This window comes from Somniosus microcephalus, chromosome 1 (genome assembly GCF_052327205.1).
Source record: "Somniosus microcephalus isolate GS21.2 chromosome 1, FLI_Smic_1.0, whole genome shotgun sequence".
Lineage (NCBI taxonomy): Eukaryota > Metazoa > Chordata > Chondrichthyes > Squaliformes > Somniosidae > Somniosus > Somniosus microcephalus.
The window spans coordinates 321,853,758-321,876,316 of record NC_140987.1 but is presented as its reverse complement, the minus strand read 5'-3'; the positions used below and the strand labels follow the sequence as shown (position 1 = coordinate 321,876,316).

The window sequence follows — 22,559 nt, the reverse complement described above, 5'->3', positions numbered from 1 at the left end:
GGGGGCAGGGAGAGAGAGAGAGGGGGGCAGGGAGAGAGAGAGAGGGGGCAGGGAGGGAGAGAGAAGAGAGGGGGCAGAGAGAGAGAGAGGGGGGGCAGAGAGAGAAAGAGAGGGGGGGCAGGGAGAGAAAGAGAGGGGGGGGCAGGGAGAGAGAGAGGGGGCAGGGAGAGAGAGAGAGAGGGGGGTGCAGGGAGAGAGAGGGGGGGCAGGGAGAGAGAGAGGGGGGCAGGGAGAGGGAGAGAGGGGGGTGCAGGGAGAGAGAGAGGGGGGGGCAGGGAGAGAGAGAGAGGGGGGGCAGGGAGAGAGAGAGGGGGGGCAGGGAGAGAGAGAGGGGGGTGCAGGGAGAGAGAGGGGGGTGCAGGGAGAGAGGGGGGGCAGGGAGGGGGAGAGAGAGGGGGGGCAGGGAGGGGGAGGGAGAGAGGGGGGGCAGGGAGAGAGAGGGGGGGCAGGGAGAGAGAGAGGGGGGGCAGGGAGAGAGGGGGGGGCAGGGAGAGAGAGAGGGGGGGCAGGGAGTGAGAGAGAGCGGGGGGCAGGGAGAGAGAGAGGGGGGCAGGGGGAGAGAGAGGGGGGGGCAGGGGGAGAGAGATGGGGGGGCAGGGGGGGAGAGGGGGGGCAGGGGGAGAGAGAGAGGGGGGCAGGGGGAGAGGGGGGGCAGGGAGAGAGAGAGAGAGGGGGGGCAGGGAGAGAGAGAGGGGGGTGCAGGGAGAGAGAGAGAGAGAGGGGGGCAGGGAGAGAGAGAGAGAGAGAGGGGGGCAGGGAGAGAGAGAGAGAGGGGGGGGGCAGGGAGAGAGGGGGGGGGCAGGGAGAGAGGGGGGGGCAGGGAGAGAGGGGGGGGCAGGGAGAGAGGGGGGGGCAGGGAGGGGGGGGGGGCAGGAGAGGGGGGGGCAGGGAGAGAGAGAGGGGGGCAGGGAGAGAGAGAGGGGGGCAGGGAGAGAGAGAGAGAGGGGGGGGCAGGGAGAGAGAGAGAGAGGGGGGGGCAGGGAGAGAGAGAGAGAGAGAGGGGGGCAGGGAGAGAGAGAGGGGGGCAGGGAGAGAGAGAGAGGGGGGCAGGGAGAGAGAGAGAGGGGGGCAGGGAGAGAGAGAGAGGGGGGCAGGAGAGAGAGAGAGGGGGGCAGGGAAGAGAGAGAGAGGGGGGCAGGGAGAGAGAGAGAGGGGGGCAGGGAGAGAGAGAGAGGAGAGGGGGCAGGGAGAGAGAGAGAGGGGGGCAGGGAGAGAGAGAGAGGGGGGCAGGGAGAGAGAGAGAGGGGGGCAGGGAGAGAGAGAGAGGGGGGCAGGGAGAGAGAGAGAGAGGGGGGCAGGGAGAGAGAGAGAGGGGGGCAGGGAGAGAGAGAGAGGGGGGGCAGGGAGAGAGAGAGAGGGGGGCAGGGAGAGAGAGAGAGGGGGGCAGGGAGGGAGAGAGAGAGAGGGGGGGCAGGGAGGGAGAGAGAGAGAGGGGGGCAGGGAGAGAGAGAGAGGGGGGCAGGGAGAGAGAGAGGGGGTGGCAGGGAGAGAGAGAGGGGGGCAGGGAGAGAGAGAGGAGAGAGAGAAGGAGAGAGAGAGAGAGAGAGGGGGGCAGGGAGAGAGAGAGAGGGGGGCAGGGAGAGAGAGAGAGGGGGGCAGGGAGAGAGAGAGAGAGAGAGGGGGGCAGGGAGAGAGAGAGAGGGGGGGCAGGAGAGAGAGAGAGAGAGGGGGCAGGGGGAGAGAGAGAGGGGGCAGGGGAGAGAGAGAGAGGGGGCAGGGGAGAGAGAGAGAGGGGGCAGGGGAGAGGGGGGCAGGGAGAGGGGGGGGCAGGGGGAGAGAGAGGGGGGGGCAGGGGGAGAGAGAGGGGGGGGGCAGGGGGGGAGAGGGGGGGCAGGGGGAGAGAGAGAGGGGGGGCAGGGGGAGAGGGGGGGCAGGGGGGGAAGAGAGAGAGAGGGGGGGCAGGAGGAGAGAGAGAGAGGGGGGGCAGGGAGAGAGAGAGGGGGGGCAGGGAGAGAGAGAGGGGGGGGCAGGGAGAGAGAGAGAGAGAGGGGGGGCAGGAGAGAGAGAGAGAGAGAGAGAGGGGGGCAGGGAGAGAGAGAGAGAGGGGGGGGGCAGGGAGAGGGGGGGGGGCAGGGAGAGAGGGGGGGGCAGGGAGGGAGGGGGGGGCAGGGAGAGAGAGAGGGGGGCAGGGGGAGAGAGAGGGGGGGCAGGGGGAGAGAGAGGGGGGGGCAGGGGGGAGAGGGGGGGCAGGGGGAGAGAGAGAGGGGGGCAGGGGGAGAGGGGGGGCAGGGGGAGAGAGAGAGAGGGGGGGCAGGGAGAGAGAGAGAGAGGGGGGGCAGGGAGAGAGAGAGGGGGGGCAGGGAGAGAGAGAGGGGGGGGCAGGGAGAGAGAGAGAGAGAGAGAGGGGCAGGAGAGAGAGAGAGAGAGAGGGGGCAGGGAGAGAGGGGGGGGGCAGGGAGAGAGGGGGGGGCAGGGAGAGAGGGGGGGGCAGGGAGGGAGGGGGGGGCAGGGAGAGAGAGAGGGGGCAGCGAGAGAGAGAGAGAGGGGGGGGCAGCGAGAGAGAGACAGAGGGGGGGCAGGGAGAGACAGAGGGGGGGCAGGGAGAGAGAGAGAGGAGGGCAGGGAGAGAGAGAGAGGGGGGCAGGGAGAGAGAGGGGGGGCAGGGAGAGAGAGAGAGGGTGGGGCAGGGAGAGAGGGGGGGAGCGGAGAGAGAGAGAGAGAGAGAGGGGGCAGGTTGAGAGGGGGGGTGGGGGGAGAGAGGGGGGGGCAGAGAGAGAGGGGGGCAGGGAGAGAGAGAGAGGGGGCAGGGAGAGAGAGAGAGGGGGGGCAGGGAGAGAGAGAGAGAGAGGGGGGCAGGGGGAGAGAGAGGGGGGGCAGGTGGAGAGAGAGGGGGGGGCAGGGGGAGAGAGGGGGGGCTTAGAGAGAGAGAGGGGGGGCGGAGAGAGAGAGAGAGGGGGGTGCAGGGAGAGAGGGGGGGCAGGGAGAGAGAGGGGGGCAGGGGGGGCAGAGAGAGAGGGGGGGCAGGGAGAGAGAGAGGGGGCAGGGAGAGAGAGAGGGGGGGCAGGGAGAGAGGGGGGCAGGGAGAGAGAGAGAGGGGGGGCAGGGAGAGAGAGAGAGAGAGGGGGGCAGGGGGAGAGAGAGGGGGGGGCAGGTGGAGAGAGAGGGGGGGGCAGGGGGAGAGAGGGGGGGCTTAGAGAGAGAGAGGGGGGGCGGAGAGAGAGAGAGAGGGGGTGCAGGGAGAGAGGGGGGGCAGGGAGAGAGAGGGGGGCAGGGGGGGCAGAGAGAGAGGGGGGGCAGGGAGAGAGAGAGGGGGCAGGGAGAGAGAGAGGGGGGGCAGGGAGAGAGAGGGGGCAGGGAGAGAGAGAGGGGGGGGCAGGGAGAGAGAGAGAGAGGAGGGGGGGCAGGGAGAGAGAGGGGGGGCAGGGAGAGAGGGGGGGGCAGGGGGAGAGAGGGGGGGGGGCAGGGAGAGAGAGGGGGGGGCAGGGAGAGAGAGGGAGAGGGGGGGCAGGGAGAGAGAGAGGGGGGGGCAGGGAGAGAGAGAGGGGGGGCAGGGAGAGAGAGAGAGAGGGGGGGGGCAGGGAGAGAGAGAGAGGGGGGGGCAGGGAGAGAGAGAGTGGGGGGGCAGGGAGAGAGAGGGGGGGCAGGGAGAGAGAGAGAGGGGGGCAGGGAGAGAGGGGTGGCGGACAGAGAGAGAGGGGGGGCAGGGTGAGAGGGGGGGGCAGGGGGAGAGAGAGGGGGGGGCAGGGAGAGAGAGAGGGGGGGCAGAGAGAGAGAGGGGGGCAGGGAGAGAGAGAGAGGGGGGTGCAGGGAGAGAGAGGGGGTGCAGGGAGAGAGAGAGAGAGGGGGGGCAGGGAGGGAGAGAGAGAGAGAGAGAGGGGTGCAGGAGAGAGAGAGAGAGAGAGGGGTGCAGGGAGAGAGAGAGAGAGAGGGGGTGCAGGGAGAGAGAGAGGGAGAGGGAGAGAAGGGGGGGCAGGGAGAGGGGGGCAGGGAGAGAGGGGGGTGCAGGGAGAGAGAGAGAGAGGGGGCAGAGAGAGAGAGGGGGCAGGGAGAGAGAGAGAGAGATGGGGGCAGGGAGAGAGAGAGAGATGTGGGGCAGGGGGGAGAGAGAGATGGGGGGCAGGGGGAGAGAGAGAGAGATGGGGGGGCAGGGAGAGAGAGAGGGGGGGGGCAGTGAGAGAGAGAGAGGGGGGGCAGGGAGAGAGAGAGAGGGGGACAGGGAGAGAGGGGGCAGGGAGAGAGAGGGGGGCAGGGAGAGAGAGAGGGGGGGCAGGGAGAGAGAGGGGGGCAGGGAGAGAGGGGGGTGCAGGGAGGGAGAGAGAGAGAGAGAGGGGGGGCAGAGAGAGACAGAGGGGGCAGGGAGAGAGAGAGAGAGAGAGGGGGCAGGTTGAGGGGGGGCAGGGAGAGAGAGGGGGGGCAGGGAGAGGGGGGGGCAGGGAGAGGGGGGGCAGTGAGAGAGAGAGAGGGGGGGCAGGGAGAGAGAGAGAGGGGGACAGGGAGAGAGGGGGCAGGGAGAGAGAGGGGGGCAGGGAGAGAGAGAGGGGGGGCAGGGAGAGAGAGGGGGGGCAGGGAGAGAGGGGGGGGCAGGGAGGGAGAGAGAGAGAGAGAGGGGGCAGAGAGAGACAGAGGGGGCAGGGAGAGAGAGAGAGGGGGCAGGTTGAGGGGGGGCAGGGAGAGAGAGGGGGGGCAGGGAGAGGGGGGGCAGGGAGAGGGGGGGCAGTGAGAGAGAGAGGGGGGGCAGGGAGAGAGAGAGAGGGGGACAGGGAGAGAGGGGGCAGGGAGAGAGAGGGGGGCAGGGAGAGAGAGAGGGGGGGCAGGAGAGAGAGGGGGGGCAGGGAGAGAGGGGGGGGGCAGGGAGGGAGAGAGAGAGAGAGAGGGGGCAGAGAGAGACAGAGGGGGCAGGGAGAGAGAGAGAGAGAGAGGGGGCAGGTTGAGGGGGGGCAGGGAGAGAGAGGGGGGGCAGGGAGAGGGGGGGGCAGGGAGAGGGGGGCAGGGAGAGAGAGAGAGAGAGAGGGGCAGCGAGAGAGGGGCGTGGCAGAGAGAGAGAGAGGGGGGCAGGGAGAGAGAGAGGGAGGGGGGCAAGGAGAGGGAGAAGGGGGGCAGGGAGAGGGGAGGCAGGGAGGGAGAGAGAGGGGGAGCAGGGAGAGAGGGGGGAGCAGGGAGAGAGGGGGGGCAGGGAGAAAGATTGAGAGGGGCAGGGAGAGAGAGCGAGGGGGGGCAGGGAGAGAGGGGGGGGGCAGAGAGAGAGAGAGAGAGAGAGGGGGGCAGGGAGAGAGAGGGGGGGCAGGGAGAGAGAGGGGGGAGAGGGAGAGGGGAGAGGGAGAGAGAGGGGGGCAGGGAGGGAGAGAGAGAGAGAGAGGGGGCAGGGAGAGAGAGAGAGAGAGAGCGAGAGAGGCAAGGAGAGAGAGGGGGAGCAGGGAGAGGGAGAGGGGAGGCAGGGAGAGAGGGGGTCAGGGAGGGAAAAAGTGACACCGAGCGCGGCAGCGCCCAGCCGTAATCCGTGTGGCCCAAAAATGCCCTGGCAACGCCGGGCCCCCCCAGCTAGTAAACAATAAAGGAGCGGATGACAGAAGGGAATACGAAGCGATTGGGAAAGAAGTAAAAACAAAATGAGAAAAGCAAAGCGGATCTGCAAAATTAAATTTTCAGGGCCAGAGGGGTTGTTTGGCAATAATTATGATTTGGCACACTGTTAAGAATTCACTTGCACCTGAATGCACCAGCCCTAACTTTTTCTGGTGTTTTTAGTGGGTAAGTACAGCAACTTCACAAAGTGGCAGTCAGAGAAATCAACGGTTTAAATCAAACGTGGCCACAGTAAATAATAATTCTAATCGGTCTAAGAGCGTTAAAAAAACAAGCCTGAAGGCTTTGTGTCTTAATGCGAGGAGCATTTGTAATAAGGTGGACAAATTGGCTGCGCAAATAGAGGTTAACGAATATGATTTGGTTGGGATTACGGAAACGTGGCTCAAGGATGGCCAAGACTGGGAACTCAACATCCAGGGGTATTCGATATTCAGGAAAGATAGGCAAAAAGGAAAGGGAGGTGGTGTAGCATTACTGGTTAAAGAAGGGATTAATACAATTGTAATGAAGGATATTAGCTCTGATGATGTAGTATCTGTATGGGTAGAATTGAGAAATACTAAGGGGAAAAAAACATTAGTGGGAGTGGTATATAGACCTCCCAACAGTAAGGCGGAGCTTGGGGATGGCATTAAAAGGGAAATTAAAGAAGCGTGCAATAAGGGCACAGCAGCCATCATGGGTGACTTTAATCTACATATAGATTGGGCCAACCAAATTAGTAACAATACTGTGGAGGAGGAATTCCTGGAGTGTTTACGGGATGGTTTCCTGGACCAATATGTCGAGGAACCAACCAGAGATCAGGCCATCTTAGACTGGGTATTATGTAATGAGAAAGGATTAATTAGCAATCTTGTTGTACGAGGCCCCTTGGGTCGGAGCGATCATAATATGATAGAATTCTTCATTTAAGATGGAGAATGAAGTAGTTGACTCAGAGACTAGGGTCCTCAATTTAAATAAAGGAAACTACGATGGTCTGAGGAGCGAGTTGGGTAGGATTGATTGGGGAATGGCACTCAAAGGGTTGACGGTGGATAGGCAATGGCAAACATTCAAAAATGGATGAGCTACAGAATTTGTTCATCCCTGTTTGGCATAAAAATAAAACAAAAAAGGTGACTCAACCGTGGCTAACAAGGGAAATTAGGGATAGCATAAGATCCAAGGAGACGACATATAAATTGGCCAGAAAAAGCAATAATCCTGAGGATTGGGAGCAGTTTAGGATTCAACAAAGGAGGACAAAGGGATTAATTAAGAAAGGGAAAATAGAATATGAGAGTAAGCTAGCAGGGAACATAAAAACTGACTGTAAAAGCTTTTATAGATATCTAAAGAGAAAAACATTGGTGAAGTCAAGCGTAGGTCTCTTGCAGTCAGCATCAGGGGAATTTATAATGGGAAACAAAGAAATGGCAGACCAACTAAATTCATACTTTGGTTCTGTCTTCACAAAGGAGGACACAAATAACCTCCCAGAGATGCCGGGGAACATAGGGTCTGATGAAAGGGTGGAACTGAAAGAAATCAGTATTTGTAAGGAAATGGTGTTAGGAAAATTGATGGGACTGAAGGCCAATAAATCCCATGGGCCTGATAATCTACATCCCAGGGTACTTAAGGAAGTGGCCCTAGAAATAGTAGATGCATTGCTGGTCATCTTCCAGAACTCGATAGACTCTGGAACAGTACCCATGGATTGGAGGGTAGCTGATGTTACCCCGCTGTTCAAAAAAGGTGGCAGAGAAAAAGCGGGGAATTATAAACCGGTAAGCCTGACATCGGTAGTGGGGAAAATGCTAGAGTCTATTATTATAAAAGATGTAATAGCAGAGCACTTGGAAAGCAGTGACAGGATCGGACAAAGTCAACATGGATTTACAAAAGGTAAATCATGCTTGACTAATCTACTGGAATTTTTTGAGGATGTAACTGGTAAAATAGATAAGGGAGAACCAGTGGATGTGGTGTATTTGGACTTTCAAAAGGCTTTCGATAAGGTCCTGCATAAGAGATTAGCGTGCAAAATTAAGGCACATGGGATTGGGGAAAAGGTATTGACTTGGATAGAGAACTGGTTGGCGGACAGAAAGCAAAGAGTTGTAATAAACGGGTCGTTTTCTGAGTGGCAGGCAGTGACTAGTGGGGTACCGCAAGGATCGGTCCTAGGACCCCAGTTATTCACAATATATATTAATGATCTGGATGAGGGAATTGGATGTAATATCTCCAAATTTGCAGACGACACAAAGCTGGGTGGGAGGGTAAGCTGTGAGGAGGATGTCGTGAAACTCCAGTACGATTTGGACAGGTTGGGTGATTGGGCAGAAACATGGCAAATGCACTATAATGTGGATAAATGTGAGGTTATCCACTTTGGTGGCAAAAACAGGAAGGCAGATTATTATTTGAATGACAATAGATTGGGAGAAGGGGAAGTGCAAAGAGACCTGGGTGTTCTTGTGCACCAGTCGCTGAAGGTATGCATGCAGGTGCAGCAGGCGGTTAAGAAGGTAAATGGTATGTTGGCCTTCGTAGCAAGAGGGTTCGAGTACAGGAACAAGGATGTCTTGCTGCAGCTGTACAGGGCCTTGGTGAGACCGCACCTTGAGTATTGTGTGCAGTTTTGGTCGCCTTACCTGAGGAAGGATGTTCTTGCCATGGAAGGAGTGCAGCGAAGATTCACCAGGCTGATACCTGGGATGGCAGGAATGACGTATGAGGAGAGATTGTGTCGATTGGGCTTATACTCACTGGAGTTTAGAAGATTGAGAGGGGATCTCATCGAAACCTATAAAATTCTGTCAGGCCTGGACAGACTAGATGCAGGAAGGATGTTTCTGATGGCCGGGGAGTCCAGAACAAGGGGTCATAGTCGAAGGATAAGGGGTAAGCCATTTAGGACAGAGATGAGGAGGAATTTCTTCACCCAGAGAGTGGTGAACCTGTGGAATTCTCTGCCACAGAGGGCGGTGGAGGCCAATTCATTAAATATATTCAAGAAAGAGTTGGATATATTTCTTAAGGCTAAAGGGATCAAGGGATATGGGGAGAAGGCAGGGACAGGGTACTGAATTTGGATGATCAGCCATGACCTCATTGAATGGCGGAGCAGGCTCGAAGGGCCGAATGGCCTACTCCTGCTCCTATCTTCTATGTTTCTATGTTACATGTGTTCCAATGCCAAGTCTGTCGGCAAAGTACTGTTGTAACGTAGCCTTTGGAGAAGCAACCTCTGGATTTCCGTGTTTAACTGCATATGTGCGGACTCCGGAAGTTGCTGACCGATTTACTCCATAATAATGGTGAGCGCTGTTAGCCTCACCAGTACTGTCAATGCAAAATCCGGGCTAATAAGTCCAGGAACTATAGACCAGTTAGCTTAATGTCGGTGATAGGAAAGATAATGGAATCTTTACTCAAAGTTGCAAGAGTAAGACATCGAGAAACCAAAGATATAATAGCACGGATTTCAAAAGATAAGGTCATACTTGACCAACCTTATTAAATTTTGTGAAGAAGTAACAGAGTAGATAAGGGTAATGTAGTAGATGTAATATATTTGGATTTTCAAAAAGCCTTCGATAAGGTAACACATAGTAGAGTTCATGACTAAGGTCAGAGCATGTGGGGTCAGAGAGCAGAATGGATAGCAAGTTGGCTACAAAACTGAAAATAGAGAGTAGAGGTTAAAGGCAGCTACTCAGACTGGCAAAAGGTTTGAAGTGGTATTCCACAAGGATCGGTGCTGGGACTACTGTTGTTCACCATTACATAAACAATTTGGACTCTGAAATCGGATGGGCACTATCTAAATTGTGTGAGGTGGTGCATAAGGAGGTCACCTACTGCTTGGATAATGAGTCTAAATGGGGTAGAGGAGCAAAGGGATCTAGGGGTACAGATACATAAATCAGTAATAGTAGTGACAGGTTAATAAGGCCATAAAAAGGCAAATCAAGTACTGGGGTTCATTTCTAGAGGGATAGAATTGCAAAGCAGACAAGTTATGTTAAACTTGTATAGAACCTTGGTTGAGTACTGTGCACAGTTCTGGTCTTATTATAAAAGGTGTGCAGAGGCGTTGGTGAGAATGGAGAGGTTATAACTATCGGGAAAGATTAAACAAGCTGGGGCTCTTTTCTCTAGAAGAGGAGGCTGAGAGGTGACCTCCTGTAGTTCTTTAAGATAATGAACTTGATAGGACAGACTTGGAGAAAATGTTTCTACTTGTGGGGGAGACCAAAACTAGGGGCCATCAATATAAAATAGTCACTAATAAATCCAATAAGGAATTCAGGAGAAACTTCTTTACCCAGAGAGTGGTAAGAATGCGGAACTCGCTACGACAAGGATTAGTTAAGACGAATAGCAGAGACGCATTTAAGGGGAAGCTAAAGAAAGAAAAGAAAGACTTGCATTTATATAGCGCCTTTCACAACCACCGGACATCTCAAAGCGCTTTACAGCCAATGAAGTACTTTTGAAGTGTAGTCACTGTTGTAATGTGGGAAATGCGGCAGCCAATTTGCGCACAGCAAGCTCCCACAAACAGCAATGTGATAATGACCAGACCATCTGTTTTTGTTATGTTGATTGAGGGATAAATATTGGCCAGGACACCGGGGATAACTCTCTTGCTCTTCTTCGAAATAGTGCTGTGGGATCTTTTACGTCCACCTGCGAGAGCAGACGGGGCCTCGGTTTAACATGTCATCCAAAAGACGGCACCTCTGGCAGTGCAGCACTCCCTCAGTACTGCATTGGAGCTAGATAAACACATGAGGGAGAAAGGAGTAAATGTTCTGCTGATAGGGGTGAGATGAAGTAAGGTGGGAGGAGGCTCGTGTGGAGCATGAATGGACCAGTTGGCCTGTTTCTGTGCTGTCGACACAATGTGACTTGATACTACAACAGTCGCTACACTTCAAAAGTATTTAAGCAAATCTGAAATAAAAACTGAAAATGCTGGAAATACTCAGCAGGTCAGGCAGCATCTGTGGAGAGAGAAACAGAGTTAACGTTTCAGGCCGATGAACTTTTGTCAGAACTGGAAAAAATTAGAGATGTAACAGATTTTTATCAAGTGCAGTGGCAGGGAGAGTGGGAGGGGAGGAAAGAACAAAAGGGAAGGTCTGTGATAGGGTGGAAGGCAGGAGAGATTAAAAGACAAAAGGGATGATGGTGTAAGGCAAAAGGAGATGGTAATGGGACAAGTAAAGAAACAAAAGATGGGTCTAGAAGGGGTGTAAATGGGAATAACAGAATCATCACCAACAGCTGACTTCCTGAAAAAATGGGGGCAAAGGTTATGGTCTGAAATTGTTGATCTCGATGTTGAGTCCAGAAGGCTGTAAAGTGCCTAATCAAAAGATGAGGTGCTGTTCCTCGAGCTTATGTTGAGCTTCATTGGGACAGTGTAAGAGGCCGAGGACAGAGAGGTCAGAGTGTGAGTGGAGTGGTGAATTAAAGTGACAGGCGACCGGAAGCTCGGGGTCATCCTTACGGACTGAACGGAGGTGTTCCGCAAAGCGGTGGCCCAATCTGCGTTTGGTCTCCCCAGTGTAGAGGAGGCCGCATCGTGAGCAACGAATACAGTATATTAAATTGTAAGAAGTACAAGTAAATCGGTGTTTCACCTGGAAGGAGTGTTTGGGGCCCTGGACAGTGGGAAGGGGGGAGGTAAAAGGGCAGGTGTTGCATCTCCTGCGCTTGCACGGGAAGGTGCTGTGAGAAGGGGAGGCGGTGTTGGGAGCGATTGAGGAGTGGACCAGGGTGTCGCGGAGGGAACGGACCCTTCGAAATGCTGAAACTGGAGGGGAGGGGAAGATGTGTTTGGTAGCATCATGCTGGAGATGGTGGAAGATGATCCGTTGAATGAACTGGGCTGGAAGGTGAGGACAAGGGGAACCCGATCGTGGTTCTGGGAGGGAGGGGAAGGGGTGAGAGCAGAAGTGCGAGAAATGGAACAGACGTGGTCAAGGGCCACGTCAACCACGGTGGAGGGAAATCCGAAAAAGGAAGACACATTGGAAGTACTGGTGTGGAAGGTGGTATTGTCGGAACAGATGCGATGGAGAAACTGGGAGAATGGAATAGAGTCCTTACAGGAAGCGGGGTGGGAGGAAGTGTAGTCCAGGTAGCTGTGGGAGTCAGTGGGCTTGCAGTGGATATTGGTCGATAGCCTATTTCTAGGAATGGAGACACTGAAGTCAAGGAAAGGAAGGGAAGAGTCAGAGGTGGACCATGTGAAGGTGAGGGAAGGGTGAAAATTGGAAGCAAAGTTGATGAAATTTTCCAGTTCGGGCAAGAGCAGGAAATGGCACCGATACAGTCATCAATGTACTGGAAAGAGCAGTGAGGGAGGGGACCTGAGTAGAACTCGAACAAAGAATGTTCAACATATCCCACGAAAAGGCAGGCATAGCTAGGGCCCATATGGGTTCCCATTCAACAACAACTTGTATTTATATAGCGCCTTTAAAGTAGTAAAACGTCCCAAGGCGCTTCACAGGAGTGTTTATAAGACAAACATTTCACACCGAGCCACATAAGGAGAAATTAGGGCAGATGACCAAAACCTTGGTCAAAGAGGTAGGTTTTAAGGAGTGTCTTAAAGGAGGCTAGAGAGGTTTAGGGAGGGAATTTGAGAGCTGAGGGCCCAGGCGGTTGAAGGCACGGCTGCCGATGGTTGAGTGAGTTATAATCAGGGATGCTCAGGAGGGCAGAATTAGAGGAGTGCAGATATCTCCCGGGGTGGGGGGGGCGCTGAAGGAGATGGAGGGGCGAGGCCATGGAGGGATTTGAAAACGAGGATAAGAATTTTAAAATCAAGGCATTGCTTAACCGGGAGCTAGTGTAGGTCAGCGAGCACAGGGGTGATGGGTGAACGGGACTTGGTGCGAGTTAGGACACAGGCAGCCGAGTTTTGGAGGTAACAAAGACATGGATGAGGGTTTTAACAGCAGATGAGCTGAGGCAAGGGCGGAGACGGGCGATGTTACGTAGGTGGTCTTAGTTATGACGCAGATATGTGGTCGGAAGCTAATTTTCAGGGTCAAATATGACACCATGGTTGTGAACAATCTGGTTCAGCCTCAGACGGATGCTAGGGAGAGGGATGGAGTCAATGGCTAGAGAACAGAGTTTGTGACGGGGACCGAAAACAATGGCTTCGGTCTTCCCAATATTTAATTGGGAGAAAATTTCTGCTCATCCAGAACGGGATGTCGGACAAGCAGTCTGACAATTTAGAGACCATGGAGGGGTTGAGAGAAGTGGTGGTGAAGTAGAGCTGGGTGTTATCAGCGTACATGTGGAAACTGACATTGACTCCACTCACTTCCTCCAAATAAAACAAAGGAGAAGTTGTTCAATGTGAAAACAAGTTCAGCCAGGCAGAGGAGGAGCAGGAGGGTGGTGGTGGATGGGGCCTGCTTGGGCCTCTGATTTATTTGTACTTCTTGCAATTTAATATACTGTATTCGCTGCTCACGATGCGGTCTCCTCTACATTGGGGATGCGGTCTCTTCTACATTGGGGAGACCAAATGCAGATAGGGTGACCGCTTTGCAGAACACCTCCATTCAGTCTGCAAGTGTGACCCTGAGGTTCCGGTCACCTGTCACTTTAATTCTCCGCCCCACTCCCACTCTGACCTCTCCATCCTCGGCCTCCTACGCTGTTCCAACAAAGCTCAACAGAAGCTCGAGGAACAGCACCTCATCTTTCGATTAGGCACTTTACAGCCTTCCGGACTCAACATAGAGTTCAACAATTTCAGATCATAACCTCTGCCCCCATTTTTATGGATGGCAGCTGTTGCTGATGATGCTGCTATTCCCATTTACACCTCCTCTAGATCCATCTTTTGTTTCTTGTCTAGAGGAAGTGTAAATAGCAACAGCAGAACAGCGGAGGGGGAGGGAAGCATGGTTCACCTGTGAAGAGAAGGGTCCCGTGGCCTGGGACTGTGGCGGAGAAAGGTGGCCAGACCTGGCCCAGTCATCCAATGTAATAAATGACTAGACAATGTATTTTTAGTGATGTTGGTTGAGGGATAAATATTGGCCAGGACGCCAGGGAGAACTCCCCTGCTCCTCTTCAAATAGTGCTGCAGGATTGTTTGCATCCACCTGAGAGAGGTGTTTCATTCAAAGGACGGCCCCACTGACTGTGCAGCACTCCCTCAGCACAGCACTGGAGTGTCAGCTTAGACTTTGTGAAAAACTTTAGGGATTCTTGACGTTTTATCTGGCGGACCTTGAGAAGCAAAACCATGTCCCTCTCCTATTGTGTGTAGTGAGCATCTCTACATGCAGATGGCCGACATCATGGCAGCGGAGGGCTGGAAGGACGTCGGCTACGATTATGTTTGTATTGATGACTGTTGGCTCGCTGGCACTCGGGATGCCAACCACCGTCTGCAGGCAGACCCCCAGCGGTTCCCCAGCGGGATAAAGCGGCTCGCTGACTATGTGAGTACGGCCTGTGTGTGTGTGTTGGGCCGAAAGGACCGTTTCTGTGCTGTAAATTCTCTGTGGCCTTTACACGGAGGCTCTACTTGCTGATTGTCATGTTGATATTGCCCTTTTGCCTCCTGGCGCAGGTCCATTCTAAAGGCCTAAAGTTGGGCATCTATCAGGATGTGGGGACCCACACCTGTGCTGGGTATCCGGGCAGTTTTGGCTACTATGAGCTGGATGCCCGGACCTTTGCTGAGTGGGGAGTCGACCTCCTGAAATTCGACGGCTGCAATTTCATCAATTTGGACATGCTGATTGAGGGTGAGTTGAGGGGCCAGCATGGAGGCAGCAAGCGGAGCGAGCGCAGGGGGCGGGCGGGCAGGTGCAGTGGGAGCGAAGACGAACTCTGGGTGGTAAGGAGGGAGGTGTGGGGGTAGGTGGGGCGAGCGCAGGGGGGCAGGCGCAGTGAAGGTGGTACGGGGGCCCACGTGTTCTTGGTGCACCGAGGTCGATGGTTTCTCAATCCGGCCCTGTTTAATGATCTAACTTGGTTTTGCTGTGCCTGCTACAAGAACAACTGCAGAGTTAACATTAAAAAAACTGGTGCTGAATATAAGTCGACGGAATCCGAGTCCTGCTGATAACGACAGTATCAGCAATCCTATTGCTCGCTCCCAGTATCGAGTGGGGTTTGGTTTAGTTGACTGTCCAAGATTACAGTACCAGGTTAAGCTCTCGGTCGACATTTGGCGAGTTCATGGTTTGACCTGCTGTGTTGAGGCTAATGCCCGGGTGACACATGTGTAAACTCAGCCAACCTCTATCCTTGGCTAGCTGGCTGGCTTGGTCGTCTCGGTGTGCCTGCGGTGAGGCACTGTGTGTGTGGTTGTCGATGTTGTCATACTCTCTTCCTGTCGCTCACCCTCTAGCTGTTCCGCTGTGCCTTTTACTCTGTGCCGTGACACTTCTGCTTGAAGTTGGAGAGCACTGTACATACGGAGTGGAGCTATAGTAGGGGGTGATGCACAGCTAAATATAGTGGAAAAAACAAGTCAGCCTGGAAGGCAGAGCAAATATGTAACTGCACAAGGGAATATGGCAAGGCTAGATGGCATTTATTTTGATGCAAGGAGACTTGCGAGTGAGGCAGATGAATTGAAGGTGTTGATGAACACACTGGAGTATGATATTGTTGTTATCACAGAGACATGGTTGAGGGAGGGGCAGGACTGGCAGCTCAATATTCCGGGGTATAGAATCTTCAGGCGAGACAGAGGGGGGGTGTAAAAGAGGAGGGGGTGTCGCAATATTAATCAAGGAGTCAATTACTGCTGTAAGGAGGGATGATAGCTTGGCAGGTTCCTCTAATGAGGCAATATGGGTAGAACTTAGAAACAAAAAGGGGGCAAGCACTTTGCTAGGAGTGTACTATAGGCCCCCAAACAGTCAGGGGGAGATAGAGGAACAGATATGTAGGCTAATCTCAGAGAAGTGTAGAAATAATAGGGTAATAATAGTAGGGGATTTCAACTTCCCCAATATTAACTGGGATAGTCAGAGTGTGAAAGGCTTAGAGGGTGCGGAATTCTTAGTGTATCCAGGAGAGCTTTTTGAGCCAGCATGTAGAAAGTTCTACAAGAGAGGGGGCGGTACTGGACCTAATTCTAGGGAATGTAGCCAGGCAAGTGGTAGAAGTGTCACTAGGAGAGCATTTTGGTGACAGTGACCATAATTTGGTGAGATTTAAGGTAGCCATGGAAAAGGACAAAGATGGACCGAAAATAAAGGTTCTAAATTGGGGGGAAGGCCGATTTTAATATGATAAGGCGTGGACTGGGATCAGCTACTTGTAGGAAAATCCACATCAGAGCAGTGGGAGTCATTCAGAAAGGAAATAGAGCACAGCACCAACATGTTCCTGTAAAGGTCAAGGGTGGGACCAACAAACCCAGGGAACCCTGGATGTCGAGGGATATGCAAGAATGGATTTGGAAAAAAAGGGAGGCTTTTGGCAGATACAAAGGACTAAAAACAGTGGAAGCCCTAGAGGAGTATAGAAAGTGCAGGGGGGTACTAAAAATAGAAATTAGGAGAGCGAAGAGGGGGCATGAAAAAACACTGGCGGGCAAAATAAAGCAAAGTCCCAAGGTGTTTTATGCAAGTATATTAAGGGCAAGAGGATAACCAGGGAAAGAGTAGGGCCCATTAGGGACCAAAGTGGCAATCTGTATGTAGAGCCGGAAGATGTAGGTGAGGTTTTAATTGAATATTTTGTATCTGTGTTCACTATGGAGAAGGACGATGTAGGCATAGAAATCAGGCAGGGGGATTAAACATAGAAACATAGAAGCTAGGAGTAGGAGTAGGCCATTCGGCCCCTCGAGCCTGCTCCGCCATTCAATGAGATCATGGCTGATCATCCAAATTCAGTACCCTGTCCCTGCCTTCTCCCCATATCCCTTGATCCCTTTAGCCTTAAGAAATATATCCAACTCCTTCTTGAATATATTTAATTAATTGGCCTCCACTGCCTTCTGTGGTAGAGAATTCCACAGGTTCACCACTCTCTGGGTGAAGAAATTCCTCCTCATCTCTGTCCTAAATGGTTACCCCTTATCCTTAGACTGTGACCCCTGGTTCTGGACTCCCCGACCATTGGGAACATCCTTCCTGCATCCAGTCTGTCCAGTCCTGTTTAGAATTTTATAAGTTTCAATAAGATCCCCTCTCATTCTTCTAAACTCCAGCGAGTATAAGCCCAATCGACCCAATCTCTCTCATACGTCATTCCTGCCATCCCAGGTATCAGTCTGGTGAATCTTCGCTGCACTCCCTCCATGGCAAGAACATCCTTTCTCAGATAAGGTGACCAAAACTGCACACAATACTCAAGGTGTGGTCTCACCAAGGCCCTGTACAACTGCAGCAAGACATCCTTGTTCTTGTACTCGAACCCTCTCGCTACGAAGGCCAACATACCATTTGCCGCCTTAACCGCCTGCTGCACCTGCATGCTTACCTTCAGCGACTGGTGCACAAGGACACCCAGGTCTCGTTGCACTTCCCCTTCTCCCAATCTATTGCCGTTCAGATAATAATCTGCCTTCCTGTTTTTGCCACCAAAGTGGATAACATAAGAACATAAGAAATAGGAGCAGGAGTAGGCCAATCGGCCCCTCGAGCCTGCTCCGCCATTCAATAAGATCATGGCTGATCTGATCCTAACCGCCAATCCACTATCACAGAACCATCTCCTGAATCTAACAGAATTAGACACACGAAATAGGAGCAGGATCAGGCTACACGGCCCCTGGGTCCGCTCCGCTACCCACAGGGCCATGACTGATCCGAACCTAGACTCATGTCCAAATTCCTGCCTGCTCCCCGTAACCCTTAATTCCCTTTACTTCGAGGAAACTGTCTATTTCTGTTTTAAATTTATGTAATGATGTAGCTTCTACAGCTTTTTGGGGCAGCATATTCCATGGACCTACCACCCTCTGAGTGAAGTAGTTCCTCCTCATCTCAGTTTTGAAAGAGCAGCCCCTTATTCTAAGACTATGCCCCCTAGTTCTAGTTTCACCCATCATCGGGAACATCTTCCCCGCATCCACCCGATCCAACCCCTTCACAATCTTATATGTTTCAATAAGATCGCCTCTCATTCTTCTGAACTCCAATGAGTAGAGTCCCAATCTACTCAACCTCTCCTCATATGTCCATCCCCTCATCCCCGGGATTAACCGAGTGAACCTTCTTTGTACTGACTCGAGAGCAAGTATGTCCTTTCTTAAGTATGGACACCAAAACTGTACGCAGTATTCCAGGTGCGGTCTCACCAATACCTTGTACAACTGAAGCAATACCTCCCTATTTTTATATTCTATCCCCCTAGCAATGAAAGCCAACATTCCATTGGCCTTCTTAATCACTTGCTGCACCTGCATACTAACCTTTTGAGTTTCGTGCACCAGGACCCCCAGATCCCTTTGTACTTCAGTACTTTCCAGTTTCTTGCCATTAAGATAATAACTTGCTCTACGATTCTTCCTGCCAAAGTGCATAACCTCACACTTTCCAGTATTGTATTCCATCTGCCAAATCTCTGCCCACTTACTTAGCCTGTCTATGTCCCCTTGCAGGTTTCTTATGTCCTCCTCACTCACTACTTTCCCTCCCATCTTAGTATCATCTGCAAACTTTGATATGTTACACTCGGTCCCCTCCTCCAAATCGTTAATATAGATTGTAAAGAGTTGGGGACCCAGCACTGACCCCTGCAGAACACCACTTGTTACTGATTGCCAGTCTGAGAATGAACCATTTATCCCAACTCTCTGCCTTCTGTTAGATAGCCAATCCTCTATCCATGCCAGAATATTACCCCCAATCCCGTGATTTTTTATCTTAAGCAATAATCTTTTGTGTGGCACCTTGTCAAATGCCTTTTGGAAGTCTAAATACACTACGTCCACTGGTTCCCCTTTATCCACCCTATACGTTACTTCCTCAAAGAACTCCAGCAAATTTGTCAAACATGACTTCCCCTTCATAAAACCATGCTGACTTTGTCCTATTAAATTATGATTATCCAAATGTCCTGTTACTGTCTCCTTAATAATGGACTCCAAAATTTTACCTACCACAGATGTTAGGCTAACCGGTCTATAGTTTCCAGCCTTCTGTCTACTGCCCTTTTTAAATAAGGGTGTTACATTAGCAGTTTTCCAGTCTGCCGGGACCTTTGCCGAGTCCAGGGAGTTTTGGAAAATTATTACCAATGCATCCACAATCCCTACCGCCACTTCCCTCAAGACCCTAGGATGTAAGCCATCAGGTCCAGGTGATTTATCCGCCTTGAGTCCCATTATTTTACCGAGTACCACTTCCTTAGTGATTTTGATCGTGTTTAGCTCCTCCCCCCCCCCCCCCCCCCTTTAGCCCCCTGTTTGTCCAGTGTTGGGATATTCTTAGTATCCTCTACTGTAAAGACTGATGTAAAATATTCATTCAGTGTTTTTGCCATCTCCATATTTCCCACCATTAATTTCCCGGTCTCATCCTCTAAGGGACCAACATTTACTTTAGCCACCCTTTTTCTTTTTATATAACTATAAAAACTCTTACTATCTGTTTTTATATTTTTTGCTAATTTACTTTCATAATCTATCTTCCCTTAATCAATCTTTTTGTTATTTTTTGCATTTATCCACATTATACTGCATCTGCCATGCTTCTGCCCAATCACCCAACCTGTCCAAATCATACTGGAGTTTCTCGGCATCCTCCTCACAGCACACACACCCACCCAGCTTTGTGTCGTCTGCAAACTTGGAGATATTACATCTAGTTCCCTCGTCTAGATCATTTATATATATTGTGAATAACTGGGGTCCAAGGACCGATCCCTGAGGTACCCCACTAGTCACTGCCTGCCACTCGGAAAAAGAGCCGTTTATTCCAACTCTTTGCTTCCTGTCTGCCAACCAGTTCTTTATCCAAGTCAGTACCTTGCCCCCAATCCCATGTGCCTTAACTTTACACGCTAATCTCTTATGTGGGACCTTATCGAAAGCCTTCTGAAAGTCCAAATACACCACATCCACTGGTTCTCCCTTATCTATTCTACCAGTTACATCCTCAAAAAATTCCAGTAGATTAGTCAAGCAAGATTGACCTTTTGTAAATCCATGTTGACTTTGTCCGATCCTGTCACCATTTTCAAAGTGCTCTGCTATTACATCTTTTATAATGGACTCTAGCATTTTCCCCACTACCGATGTCAGGCTTACCGGTCTATAATTCCCTGTTTTCTCTCTACCACCTTTTTTGAATAGTGGGGTAACATTAGCTACCCTCCAATCCATGGGTACTGTTCCAGAGTCTATCGAATTTTGGAGAATGACCAGCAATGCATCTACTATTTCTAGGGCCACTTCCTTAAGTACCCTAGGATGTAGATTATCAGGCCCTGGGGATTTATCGTCCTTCAATCCTGTCAATTTCCCTAACGCCATTTCCCTACAAATACTGATTTCTTTCAGTTCCTCCCCCTCATTAGACCCTATGTTCCCCACCATCTCTGGGAGGTTATTTGTGTCCTCCTTTGTGAAGACAGAACCAAAGTATGTATTTAATTTGTCTGCCATTGCTTTGTTCCCCATTATAAATTCCCCTGATTCTGACTGCAAGGGACCTACGCTTGACTTCACCAATCTTTTTCTCTTCACATATCTATAAAAGCTTTTACAGTCAGTTTTCATGTTCCCTGCGAGCTTACTCTCATACTCTATTTTCCCCCTCTTAATTAATCCCTTTGCCCTCCTTTGCTGAATCCTAAACTGCTCCCAATCCTCAAGTTTACTGCTTTTTCTGGCCAATTTGTATGTCCTCTCCTTGGATTTTATGCTATCCCTAATTTCCCTTGTTAGCCACGGTTGAGTCACCTTTTTGTTTTATTTTTATGCCAAACAGGGATGAACAAATTCTGTAGTTCATCCATGCGATCTTTGAATGTTTGCCATTGCCTATCCACCGTCAACCCTTTGAGTGTCATTCCCCAATCAATCCTATCCAACTCGCGCCTCATACCATCGTAGTTTCCTTTATTTAAATTCAGGACCGTAGTCTCTGAGTCAACTACTTCACTCTCTATCTTAATGAAGAATTCTATCATCATATGATCGCTCCGACCCAAGGGGCCTCACACAACAAGATTGCTAATTAATCCTTTCTCATGGCAGCACGGTGGCATAGTGGTTAGCACTGTTGCCTCACAGCGCCAGGGACCCGGGTTCAAATCCGGCCTCGGGTGACTGTCTGTGTGGAGTTTGCACATTCTCCCCGTGTTTGCGTGGGTTTCCTCCGGGTACTCCGGTTTCCTCCCACAGTCCAAAGATGTGCAGGTTTAGGTTGATTGGCTATGATAAATTGACCCTTAGTGTTAGGGGTATTAAATACGTGGGGTTACGGGGATAGGGTGGGATATGTGTTGGTGTAGGGGTTACGGGGATCGGGTGGGATATGTGTCGGTGCAGGCTCGATGGGCCGAAATGGCCTCTATCTGCACTGTGGGGTTTCTGTGTGATCTGTGTGTGTGTGTGATTACATAATACCCAGTCTAAGATGGCCTGATCTCTAGTTGGTTCCTCGACATATTGGTCCAGGAAACCATCTCGTATACACTCCAGGAATTCCTCCTCCACAGTATTGTTACTAATTTGGTTAGCCCAATCTATATGTAGATTAAAGTCACCCATGATAACTGCTGTGCCCTTATTGCACGCGTCTCTAATTTCCCGTTTAATGCCATCCCCAACCTCCACATTACTGTTTGGCGGTCTGTATGCCACTCCCACTAACGTTTTCTGCCCCTTGGTATTTCTCAGTTCTACCCATACAGATTCCACATTATCAGAGCTAATATCCTTCCTTACTATTGTGTTAATCCCCTCTTTAACCAGCAATGCTACCCCACCTCCTTTTCCTTTTTGCCTATCTTTCCTGAATATTGAATACCCCTGGATGTTGAGTTCCCAGCCTTGGTCACCCTGGAGCCATGTTTCCGTAATCCCAATCATATCATATCTGTTCACCTCTATTTGCGCAGCTAATTCACCCACCTTATTATGAATGCTCCTCGCATTAAAACACAAGGCCTTCAGACTTGTTTTTTTTAACATTCTTGCACCTTTTAGAATTATTATTTACTGTGGCCATGTTTGATTTAAACCCTTGATTTCTCTGACTGCCACTTTTGGTTTTTCTCCTTCCTTTCTTTTGCTTCTATCCTTGTTTCCCTTTCCTTTGTCTCCCTGCTCAGGTTCCCAACCCCCTGCCATTTTAGTTTAAACCCTCCCCCAGAGCACTAGCAAACACTCCCCCGTAGGACATCGGTCCCGGTCCTGCCCAGGTGCAAACCGTCTGGTTTGTACTGGTCCCACCTCCCCCAGAACCAGTTCCAATGTCCCAGGAATTTGAATCCCTCCCCCTTGCACCATTCCTCTAGCCACTTATTCATCTGACATATCCTTCTATTTCTACTCTGACTGGCACGTGGCACTGGTAGCAATCCTGAGATTACTACCTTTTGAGGTCCTATTTTTTAATTTACTTCCTAACTCCCTATATTCAGCTTTTAGGACCTCATCCCATTTTTTACCTATATGCACCACGACAACTGGCTGTTCACCTCCCCTTCCAAAATGTTCTGCAGCCGTTCTGAGACATCCTTGACCCTTGCACCAGGGAGGCAACATACCATCCTGGAGTCTCGTTTGCAGCCGCAGAAACGCCTATCTATTCCCCTTACAATAGAATCCCCTATTACTATAGCTCTCCCACTCTTTTTCCTCCCGTCCTGTGCAGCAGAACCACCCACGATGCCAGGAAGTTGGCTGCTGCTGCCGTCCTCTGATAAGCCATCTCCTTCACCAATATCCAAAGCGGTATATCTGTTTGAGAGGGGGATGGTCACAGGGGACCCCTGCACTACCTGCCTGCGCCTACTACTCTGCCTGGTGGTCACCCATTCTCTTCCTGCCTGTGCAGCCTTTACCTGCG

General features: G+C 51.8%; 1 protein-coding gene across 2 annotated transcripts in view; it reads left to right on the top strand.

The window, feature by feature from the left end:
- The window catches only part of gla (galactosidase, alpha), a 42,069-nt gene that overhangs the window by 7,673 nt on the left and 11,837 nt on the right, over positions 1-22,559 (top strand). For both annotated transcript variants that reach the window (XM_085994240.1, XM_085994249.1), the window contains exons 2-3: positions 13,835-14,009; positions 14,141-14,318. In XM_085994240.1, the coding sequence (XP_085850366.1) occupies positions 13,835-14,009; positions 14,141-14,318 (353 nt within the window). The remainder of the gene's footprint in view (positions 1-13,834; positions 14,010-14,140; positions 14,319-22,559) is intronic.